Source organism: Aphis gossypii, chromosome 3 (assembly GCF_020184175.1).
Source record: "Aphis gossypii isolate Hap1 chromosome 3, ASM2018417v2, whole genome shotgun sequence".
Taxonomy (NCBI): Eukaryota; Metazoa; Arthropoda; class Insecta; order Hemiptera; family Aphididae; genus Aphis; species Aphis gossypii.
In genome coordinates this window covers 34,228,559-34,241,177 of record NC_065532.1, presented here as the reverse complement: position 1 = coordinate 34,241,177, position 12,619 = coordinate 34,228,559, and the positions used below count along the sequence as shown (strand labels likewise).

Genomic DNA, 12,619 nt, shown 5'->3' with positions numbered 1-12,619 from the left:
TTTTATACTGCGGTCGTACGCGAATGGGTTTGCTCGAGTGTTTGCAGTAGGTACCTGTGGCTATGATAGAAATGCTTGTGCGGTTCACGTATGTAATCGGAAACTATATAATATTATAGTTGACGAGCCCTTCGACTGCAGACCCGTATTGGATTACGGAAATATGTATAATAATATTATATCCGACGAATTACGACAAACTAGAGTAGACGGACAAGAGGAAAATAATATAAATAAACGCCGCGCGCCGCACGTATTATATTTTGTACACGGGTGTAAATAATATATAAGTGTACATGTCGAGAAATTAATAACTGTTGAAAATCACGGGCGGCCGCGTCAAAAATGGGCCACGGGGGTGCGGCAACGGAATAATAATAATATAGAACACAGCATAGCAGCGGCGGTCGGTTCTTTTGTGAGAGGAAATAGAGGGTAAAAGCGGGACCGATCCCTATCGAATTTGACACGCATTTAAATTCGTGGGGAGTGCGACCAGATGACATATACATATGGATGAGGTTCGTTCCGATATTACACACGCGAGGCGGCAGCCAACCCTTATTTTGCAACGGCGGTAAGGGTGCGTTGGAGGGTATACGACCCCTACACTGCTATTATATACATTGCACTGCATTATATACACTGCTATAGCTGTTTGTTTGATGGCGCGGGGAAGCTACTACGAGGGGATCGAGGATGAGAGCGACCGGAGACGGCGGCAACCGGAGTAACAAGGCGTCCCTTCATTAAGTGCTATCCTGGGTGCATTAATTTAATTTTAACCCCCTTTCTGCTGACGCTGTGCCTGGACGGGAAATTTGTTATGGTTGGAGGCTCAAAGATTTATCCCTGGAAAGTGGCTATGTAGTGAATGCGGCGGCGACAACGGCGAAACCAGTGGATTACACGCGAAAACCTCACTCATTTTAGTACAACAACAACGCGAATAATGTGTATTTATACATATTATTAGTTTTAAACGTATGTATATGCGCATGTAATATAATTTTCAGTACAAATAACGATCGATATAACATATACTATATATTTACTACTAATATATATAAACTCCTAATCACTTATATATTATATATACTCACGTGTCTTTCTTCAGCTGAACTCAGTCCTGAAATCATAAAAAAAAAATTAACAATGTAATATTATAATAGATAAATTATATGACATAACTAAAACGATTTAGTTGTTTAATACGAGGAGAGGGCGAGATTAGAACTTAGAATATAACTATACGCTGTACTATTTAAGATAGAAAGAAACGATAGATATGTAGAAAAAAAAGATAATATATATTATATCGAAACAATATATAATATAATGATGTGTTTGTTATTTGGAAAGGGAGACGGCGAGAGAAAATTACAACAATGTTCCAGCCGATCGGTAACAATGCGTAACTGTATACATATTAAATCGTGTCAAATCGGGAATTTTTATTATAATAATTTCGAATTCGGGTGAAACATGTGTGAAAGAAATGCGCCCTTGACCTGAAAACGACGACGTAAAAGAGAAAAAATTGCGCTCTTACGCGTTCGATACAGAAAATTTGTGTTTTTATTTTCCTAAAACGCGCAGCCGTAAACATGACCCCGTGCACGTTAGACAACGGCCAATTTATTGCACACACGCGTCGGCCCCGTATACGAATATAATATAATATTCATGTAATATATGTATACGTGTGCGTGGCGTTTATATTGCTCGACGGGGACACGGCCCGCCGCCGTCGATTATGGGTAAGTGGCTCGGTAATAAAAAAGAAAAAAGAGGGATACGCGCGTACAACAATGGTCCGACCAATCTCAATGTATATAATGCATGTATATACCGCCAAGTAACTTTATTTCAAGTGGTATATATATTTACATTATACGAGGAGAACCGATGTGTATGTGTGTGTGTGTGTGTGTGTGTGTGTGTGTGTGTGTATGTACGACTACAACGTAGACGGTAAAGAGATGTTCGGCGGCGGGGTAAAGGGATTCTGCGGAAATTATAAAAACCCTTTTTCACAGTATATAGGCCACTCGAGAGAACAGTGTACCGAATACGGGCGTATAACACCCCCTCACTCATCTTACTCGTTTGTATAATATAGTCTACAACTCTACAGCTCGATGCTTTCCTACCCCCCTCTCACAACTAGCGAGTGCACTCCATCCGTATACACTCGCGCCATATCCCTTTGACGACGACAACGAATATTAGTCTCGAGCACTTGGGTATACATTAGCATATTAACACTTCAGGCTGCAGCACGGTCATTTAAAAAATAAAAAAACGCTTCTCTGTCAAAAGAGATCATTTTCGATACAGCAGCGTAGATATAAGAGTACGTATATATATAGTTAGCGGTATTCGCTGAATTTCATCGTGACCGTACACAAAGTCACGAGTAGGACATTGCGATAGAGTATAAACTGCGCTAACAATGAACTAAATAATATGTACAGAAGACATATACATATAGAGAGTACTATATGTTTCAAAGAGGAAGACGGTGATAAATGTAGTGATAACAATACCTATGTAATACGGTGTTTATATAATAAATAATCACTTACCGATGGCGGACGAAGGCTTATCAGGATCGGCACCTCTGTGCATATCAGTCGGTTTAGCACCTAGCATGGACAGCGGATGAGACGCAGAACCGGCAGCACCGGCCAAGCCCAGCAGGCTGGCGGACGCTGTTACTGGTGGTCCCGGAAGTCCGGGATGAGGCATCATTGGTATGGGCGGCGCGTGGCCCGCGTGTGGTAGCTGCTGCGCGTGCATTTGTTGCTGAAACAGAAAAGGATGTTCGACGTATGTACTTAAATGCCCGCTTGTGTATTAGGGGTAGTTGTTATGGGAGGAAATTTGAAACGGGCGTTTGTACTGGACGTCGATAGTGCGGGTAGAAGATGTAATAACGTGTAGTTATTAGTAGGCCATCAAAACGTTCATTGAAGGAATAAAGAAAAAAAAGAAGACTATATTTTAAGAGGACAGTATACCTATTTTGAAATGTGTTATGATTTAAAATCATAAATATATATACACAAGTATATTTTACGAGAGAGGTTTTGTCACGAAAATATACATAAATATATATATAGTTAATATTATGTGGCTTTGTATGTTATAACTCATAATATTTTTAAAAATCTGAATGTGATTCTTACCAATAACCTGGGCAGATCTGGACGTTGTTGCTAAAAAAAAAAATAAAAACGACATGTAATAAACGTTTTGGGCCTATATACATAGTTTTTAAACAGATAGATATACGATATCCCCGTTCCCTAATTATTACATATAATATCACACATAAATATAATATTATATTATATCCTATATATTTTAGTCGATATAATTTTACCGAGTTTTGTAGCCTAGATTTTTTTTTTATGGTCTTGTCATATTTAAACAAAACCATACTCGTTTATTTATTGTGAATAATTATCACTATGAAATACAAAAAAATAAATACCCAGCGAGTTTGCATTCGTATACATCATTAATGGACTTTTATAAACGCAGCAATAGTTGTTTTGACAAAACGGCAGTATAGACGCCTTTATCACTCTACCCTAAAGCTGTTTCGACCATATATATTATAATGGTGGAGGCGGCGTATATATTCCCCAAACAAACCGCTTTGTTCAAACACTCGAAAAAAACCGCTCAAGTAGCATTAACACCGGAGGGGGTTTTCTTTTCGAGTGCGGAAACAGAAAACCTTTCCCACCACCCCATGTCGTCCCGTCGATACACACACAACGGAAGTCTTTTGACGGACGCGAGAAATAACAGCGACAGCGCGGCGGCGACGACTGCAGAAATCGAACAACAATGGACTTGACTGTGTGAACAAAATTTTTTACGTCAGTAAAGAAAAAAAAATCAAGATTGCTTTTTTCTTTTTATATAATTATTATTTAAACGACTGCGTACAGGGGAGATTAAAAATTTAGTATTATTCTCGCAAATACAATTAACATACACTAATAAACAACAAAAGTTGATAAAGATAAAAACAAACTTTCTGAATACAACACGAAATGGTTCTCTGAAAAACCCTTGAATATATCATAATATAATATACAGAGGTATAATAGGTACATATTATATACAGTACAATAGTTATAAATCGATGTGACAAAAAAGAAATATCATGTACCTTTTGTATTTATATGTGTACGATAGTGTTAAAATAGTTATGTTATATTCGAATAAGCTCTTCAGTGTACACTGTACACGCATGAATTGCACGCTCACTCAACACTCCGCGAATCGATACAAGTGTTAGCGGCGCGATGATTTATAAGCGTGTATAAACACGCGTAAAAGAATTTGCACGTATAATAAAGGAGCACAATTATAATAAACACATGCGATAAACGGCATACAAAAATCATCATTCTAGTTTATGTGTATACAGCACAAAAATCATTTTGAACATGATTTATGAGAAAATAGAGACGTTAACCCTGTTAGGTCAGATCATATGATTGTGAAGTAGTGTTAGTGTCACTCTTTACGTAATATTTTTACGAGTAAAGAAATAAATGCATTTGACAACATTTAATATTTGAAGATTAAAGAGTGAAGGGTAGTCAAAATCTAAAAGTATACTGAAGTCCTAGTAAGAAAAATAATATTAATAGCTATTTGCACTTTTAAAGTAAATGATATTAATGTTGTTTATGAACACAAAGTATTAAAGGTATTATTTAAAGACACTTAAAAACGTTTGATCAACGTTATGATATTACCTTATCTTGAAAGATATTTGTGTATGCTATGTCATCGATTTAATAATAAAACTTAGAGGCGTAACGATCATCTATCGTATGTAGTGCCTACGTATAAAGTATAAATACACAATGCATATTAAAATAAGTACCTACACTGTTTTTAATAACAGTAAAGTGTATATTTATTTTTTCCATCATTAGGGCGGCGAACAACAACAATTATTGTTGTACAGCGAGCGAGTAGCTACAGTAGCTGTATACATTACAATAATGGTGTGCGGTAAAACTTTCACAACCCTCTTCGGGACAGGCCACGCGCGAAAGTATAAACGCGTATACATTATGTATATACATAAGAAAACGGGACCGGAAGCAGAATATATACATACATATACGTGTGTGGGGGAAGTCTTTGGGGGTGAATGGCAAGGCGGCGATAATAATTACCGGCTGCCGACTAACGAAGTGCGTTGAGAAAAACCGCACGTCCGGAACATTTGTAGTGTAGTACGGTTGTGCGGTGGGTGTGGCGAGGAGAGCGCAATTAGCGGAAGCTTCTCTCCGTCGACAAAAGGGCCGCCGTCGTAGTCGAGTCGTTCATAACCGCCACCACCAGCCCCACGACCGACCCCGTTGTATACTCGGAGCCACCGTCATTATTAAACGTTGAGAGGTTCGCCTCTCTCTGGCAGACGCGATGCGCGGAAAACATTAATCGAAAATATCTTTCTATCTCTCGCCCTTCGTATCCCTCTCACTCGACCTCTTTCTCTTCCCATATCCCACTGTGCTTATGCGTATATACCTGGTAGAGTAAACACGATAATTATGATCTACGCTACCGTGACTAAATCGTCTCGGGAACATTCTCGCGAGTAATGATACGTCGCTGTCGTTTTAGAAATGTGTGAATTGGGCTTGGGGCTGAATCTATTATTATTATACGATTTTTTTCGTCGAGATTAATTACGCCCATCTCGACTGGATAGTGGTAAACCGGAACGAATTGAACGTTAAACAATAATAATAGTGAAAAAATAATACCAACCCGGGGCGTCGCACTATAATAATAATGTATTATAACCACGAAATCATATAGCCGATAGTGGCGCGAGAAGATGAAGGGTGAAATCGACAGACTCACGTAGTTTGGGACGACCATATCGAGCCCGAGCTCGTTACACGCGCGCACCTTCTTCCTTCCTATATATATATATACATATATCAGCGACGATCTTGCACCTTCACCTCCGTATCACGCCACCCCTTAATACCACTACCCCATATGCCCACGTAGACGACGACGTTTTATTCGCGACGCGCCTCCGAAATAGGTTCATACAATATTCAACGCGTGTTACCACCGACGCCGCCGCCACGTCCTGAACTTCCGACGCGTACGTGACCAGACTGGCCAACTGGATTTTAGCCTGACGATCCTTGCGATCCCCACCGCCATCGTAGTTGTCGTCGTCACTATCATTGCGCGAGACGACCGCACTACTGTACACGCGGTATACGTTTACCTCAAAACCAACTATTGCTGCTACTGCTGCCGCAGGATGCTCCGTTTAATTGCTTCTGGGACGACGCGACGAGAGTACAATATTATTATTATCGAGAGAGAGAGTGAGAGAGAGAAATAGAGAAAAAAATCGAAACGTCAGTGTTTTCTCCCCCCTCACCCCCATCGCGTTTATTCGGTTTTACGACGCACACGTGAAAACGATTGCTATTACACATCATATCGTATACGTTGTTTATACTCTTTTAATATATAATTTGTATTATATAATATCTTACCCCAATGATAGCGTTGAGTTCGGTCATGGTTACTTGTTTCGCTCTTTCCACAGCCGTGGCTACTTGCTGTTGGTGCTGCAATTATACACAAAACAAATGCATTATAATACTGTGTGGATATGTATACACGATTTTATATGTCACATTAATGACTGGACATATTTTTGAGAATATAATTCGATGGATTTAACGAAATCACTCACCTCTTGTGAGAGAAAAGGCATTATCTGTGCGATGATGGCGTTCAAACGCTTCGCAATTTCCGTCTAAACAAAATAAAAATTAATATTATCGTTAGGCATTAATATTTCGCACACACAAATATATTATATATATTATGTAATGGGATTTCTTCCACCAACTCCGGGAGTTAGCACGCATCGCCGCAACACGTCGTTAACGACATTACGCGCAGGAAATTAATTAGAGTCAGTCAGTGCAGTCAGTGACGGGTGACTGGAGAGGGTTGACCGTTTTTATTTCCAATGTATATAATATGAGTGTGCTTGAAGGGGACGGCGACGACGACAAACAGCCCGTTTATGTAATATATATTATAAATGCCGTGGAATAACAGCTTATATATATATATATACTGATTGCTATACTGCAGTGGCGTCGTTGCCGGGGTGAAATGGTTTCGTGTTATCGCCCTCCGGTATTACGTGAGCGAGCTACCCTCTTTTTGCCGCCACCCTCGTCGTTCGTCACCACCGCCACCGGTACATGGTCTTATATACAGTGGCGGCGGCGACTCTGAACGGGTCGGATTGGATGGAGGAGAACGGGAAACCGTCAAGGCTCGAGTGTTTCGCGGGTATAATGTTTTCCTTCGGGCTTTGCCACTCGACACGAGTAGTGCGGGGTAGTCACCGCCACCACTACCACACCCCACCACACAGAACGCGCAAACGACCCTTGTAATATGTGCCAACTCTCTGAGTTTTAATAGCTGTGAGGGAGGAAAAACCCCACCCTGGTTATATAAATAAGCTGCTTCCCGGTCTGCGTTTTCCTTTTGTCAGAAGGGCTTTATATACATACTTTTCCCTCCTTTTTTACTCTTCTCTTCTGTATCGCACTTTTGCTCCCTTTTCCCCTCGAATCTCATCGTCATCCCTCTATATATTTCTTTCTACTTTTTTGACTTCAACTTTCCTATTGCAGCTACTCGGAAAGTACACACTGTACCGCATCTCCACTAAACATTGTATGTATATATATACACATAACACACATATACTTTCAGTATGAACTGACGCTGGTCGGCCGCCGTCAAACGACGTCGCTTTAAGTTCACGTATCTCAAACACTTGAGTAGCATAGATATATGCAACATTGTATCTATTTTGGTACATACTGCAGCTTTACTATATTATTATACATAATATGTATTTGTCGTGGTATAATATATTATACTACAACAAATCAATATAAATATACAAATATACTTTTAGTATGTTATTATACGCACATAAAATGAGCATAACGACGTCACTACCACAATACATGTATGATCATAAATCGCTCTAAAAACCATATAATAGTACAGCGATGGTAGTAATAACAGTAGTTATTCTTTAAGTATAGTTTGCAATGTTTAGCAGCCAAATACTACTACGATTAATTGCACACCACTGGTGGGTGTAACAGTCGCTGTCACGTTAAGCAATCTCACTGCTCTCTGCCTCTCATTCTTTTTCTACTTCTTTCTCAACCCCTCCGACCAACCACTGTGGCGGAATCTGAAATATATTTCAACGACGGGAAATATACCTCCGGGGCACTTATTGTTATTATTATATGAGAGCGCACTGCGATATTTCGAGGGCGGCTGAGTTAATCGGGGACTCGTTAAAAAACCGGAGGGGTTGGGAAGATTACGTTGTGTTGAAAATAAAAAGTACTAGGGTGGAAAACAGTCCGGGCGATTACTTCGCCAAAATGAATTTACAGCGGATGACAGCAGGGGTAGAGTGAAAAAATAAGAGAGAAATCCTCCGCTCCCTTATTGCTGTAGTATATATATATAACAAACAGCTCTCTCCCCCACGTATGTCCTTTGCCATATTTCTCCCTCGGCGTTTTGTACAAAACGAAATATTAATTCGGTGGGATGACGGTTTTAACGACCCTTTGCCAGAAATTTGCACTACAGTCGTAACGGGATTAAAAAAAAAACACGGGGTCGTAGACTGGAATGGGGAGGTGAAATGTTTGAGATTTCTCGACGTTATTAAACACGACACAAGGTAAAAAGACAAAAATATAAAAAAGGATTATAATTAAAAACTTGCCTGTTTGTGCATTTCCACGTTGAGGCCGTAGGACATCTCGTAGTACTGTAAATATACAAAAAACAATTTGATTAGAATACTGCAGATACACTTGACGACATGTGTATCAACAATCAATCGACGTTTATCGCGGAGACGCAATAATAGTCTCTCGAAATACCATTAAGCCAATCGAAAGACAATCGCTGTGACGACTAGAGTCGTTTTTTTTTTCAATAAAATAATAATAGTATGTCAACACGCGTTTTTATAAGAGGGTAATAGAAATCTTTAAGAGTATTTCAAGACGCGTTTCCATTAACGGGAATGGCGAAATGTAAATAAAAAAAAATCCAAATAATTGAATTTTTAGTCATATAAATAAAGTATGTACTTTTGCATATAATATATTATATTATATATATAGTATGGTCGACGACTTGAAAAATTTAAGTGCATAAAATATTCATTTAAACAGCAGAGAAATGTGAAGCGTTTGACATATGATATTATCTTAATTAAACATACATTATAAAATACTCGAATTCTTTGAAGTCGTTGGATTATTTGTTTGGGAAACAAACATTTGGGATACACAAAAACGCATTAAACACACTGCTCATTAATGCTAAATATATTTTATATATTTTTAATGAAAATAAGTTTTTGATTACGCAAAGGTAAGTTCAGCTTACTTCAGCCTTTGAGTAATCCTACTTGACTTAGCGGTATATCGAGTGGACAAGCGCGTTATTTCCGTCTACTTAAAACATTATATTTTATTTTAAGTAAATAAGCATCGATGTTATGAATAATATTTATGTTTAATAAAAAATTATGTTTTTGTGCAACAATAACGATGACAATATTACACATGCAAAAGCCATAGCCGAAAGCTACACAATAATATAAGCATCTGGTGAACACTATTTTGACCTGTACTCACCATCACGTAATGCCTTTGCATTTCGGTTTTTTCTTGGACGATTTTTTCGACTTCCATTTTGGTACTGTTTTGATGGCGAGGGACAAACAAAAACAAACCCAAAAAATAAACAAGCAATGTTAGTATAAAGTAAAAAAAAAAAAACATTAAACAAAACAAAAATTAAACAATACAGACAAAACAAATATAAGGGATGTTCGGATGTAAATATCGAATTCATCGTCCAAAAACATTTCATTCTCTCTGTGTATTATATACCTTTATCGCCTGCACCCTATTTATGATTATAATCGCGCGCACAAATATTTATTTTAGCCCAAATACCTCGTTGCACTGCTGCAGTGATTTGTATTAACTAAATTATGATGTTATTAAAAATTATAATATTTATCGTGAGACACGACACACACATAATATATAACATGGGTATGATTCGTTAGTTCATGATGTCGGCAGAGTGCATTACGTATACATGGAGTACGGCGTTTTTAATGTTTTAATTATTATATACTAATCGCTTTAATAATATGTTATGTAGGCATAATCATCATTATTATCATTAGTATTCAATATGTGTAAATAAAAAAATACAATATAACACCGCTTAAAAAACAATTATCAATTTATAATATAAATACAGGGCGATCCATTTAAATGGCTTGGGTTTTAATTAACGATATTTATTTTTAATTTCTTAGTCAGAAGCAGGATAATAAACTTTTCTAAAGCAAAAATACTTGACGCATAACTATCAAAAATAGAATAATTAGTTGTTTACGCAATTATTCATTAAAGTTTAAATAAAAGGTACTCCTCACTAGTAAACCACAACAATATTAATATGAAAGACTACTTAAGTTAGATATTTATACATCAATGTATTTACAAATGTATTCTACTCCTGCTTACGAATTTAAATATAAAAATCCAAGAAACCACGACAAAAAATTTAACTTTATTGTAAAATTAAAAATATTTCAAATACAAAGAATTTTTTTTAGACAAATTAGTGAAGCTATTTCGAACAGATCAACCCGAGTATATATAAATATATATACATATACGAGTATGATATGATGATAACAAATATTAAAATGATAGGCAGAAAAATGAATTGTTTAATATGGCATTTTATAATAGGTGTGTACCTAATGTTACATGTGCCTATAAGGCCGTGATGGCAAGAACATTTCAAGGGACTTCACAGGCATTAAGGGGTGGTTGTTGTCGTTGTTGTTAATGCCGACGACAATATCAATGGCTCTTAAGCATTGCGTACAGCGGTTGTTCATGCTACATAATTAATTGTCCGGGACCTTCACGCTCACTCACCATTACGTAATGCCTTTGTATTTCGATTTTCTCGCTGGCCAATTTTTCGCATTCCATTTTCAGGCTGAAAACCAAACCGTACGTGATACATATACGTGTGCAACTCGATTATCCGTAGGAATATACGTCGTGGGTACGCTGATGTATTATACACCGAATATCGGTCATTCCCACCCCCCAATAGTAGAAGAATTAATATCCAAACAATTATGACAAAATATTATTGAATTATTGAATTTATATACCTAAACGAAACAGTACATGTACGAAGTAGGTACATATAAATAATATTTTTGTCGGGACAGGTATATTATATGGACACCTAAATATTACCTATATATGTGAATCTAAATTTTCATTTTCTTTTAAAAAATTTCCTAGATATTATAAATGTTTTGTACTGTAAAAATATTGTTTTTATTGTAATTTATCATATATAGATCTGTATGGAAATGGAACTTTTAAATTTGTATTATAATACATACGTGTGGTACTGAGCTTGAAGAAAATTGAATTCTTCCTTGATTCGATCGCATGATTCGCCAATAGTAAACTTGAACGGCTGCCCCGGCTGTGGTGGGCCCTGTAGATCACGAAAAAAAAACAAATCTATATTAGTCAATGATTATTATTATGCGATCCAATATAAATACATAAGAGGTGCGCAATACCTGCGCAGGGCGCGCATATAGAGATAATAATACATTATATTATGTTGGATTTCATAAGATGCAATTGGGAGTGTACGTGCGTGCAGCGTATACTATATACACCGAGGGGAGTCTGCGAGGGAAAAAAACGTGGAAAATCATTATTCGACACGGAAATTACAGACGAAAATGTGCAGCAATACAAGACTAAACGGTCCAATAACCCCACGTAGTGTTATCATTGGGTTAGTGCAGCGTTGTATTATATATTTACGGGGTATACGTGAAAAGATAAACACTGTTTAGTCTTTCGCGCATTATATATGTATCTGCTGTTGCAGTTACATAAAAGCTATGTTTTTATGACTTACTGTGGTGATTTGCGAATATATATATATATATTATATAGTATTATTATAATGACGGCGGTGAAATGCGCGAGCGTTTATGTACAATGATACGGATAAACACGTTTTTGTACATGTATATATATATATATATATCATATATTATACATTGTTTTTTTTTATCATCGTCACGTGATAAAGGCGCGATAATTGGGCGCGTATTACAATATAATATAATATTATTATTATTATAACGTTGCAATATAGTAAATAGACGTATAGATAGAGAGATGGATTTAGTGTCATAGTAAACGAGTAACGAACAAGCGCGAGTCCAGATTCACAGCAGTCGCGGACAAGAACAACAACAATTCATATATAACCAATAAAAACATTTTAATATAACAAAACAACTTGACATTGGTAACAATAATAAAACATTACAATATTGTATACGTAAATATATATGATACCTATATGATAAAAAACAATGTTTATA

The 12,619-nt window shown here is 37.0% G+C and overlaps 1 protein-coding gene across 4 annotated transcripts in view; it reads right to left on the bottom strand.

Moving 5' to 3' along the window:
• LOC114121096 (transducin-like enhancer protein 4) overlaps positions 1–12,619 on the bottom strand; it is a 41,549-nt gene that overhangs the window by 14,332 nt on the left and 14,598 nt on the right. The window contains exons 2-9 of one of the 4 annotated variants that reach the window (XM_050203989.1): positions 11,609–11,706; positions 11,124–11,187; positions 8,867–8,911; positions 6,773–6,835; positions 6,570–6,644; positions 3,192–3,221; positions 2,589–2,808; positions 1,104–1,129 (exon numbers count right to left, since the gene is read on the bottom strand). In XM_050203989.1, the coding sequence (XP_050059946.1) occupies positions 1,104–1,129; positions 2,589–2,808; positions 3,192–3,221; positions 6,570–6,644; positions 6,773–6,835; positions 8,867–8,911; positions 11,124–11,187; positions 11,609–11,706 (621 nt within the window). Of the gene's footprint in view, positions 1–1,103; positions 1,130–2,588; positions 2,809–3,191; positions 3,222–6,569; positions 6,645–6,772; positions 6,836–8,866; positions 8,912–9,791; positions 9,856–11,123; positions 11,188–11,608; positions 11,707–12,619 lie in introns of all 4 variants that reach the window. The other 3 variants (XM_050203988.1, XM_050203991.1, XM_050203990.1) reach the window with 3 other exon arrangements.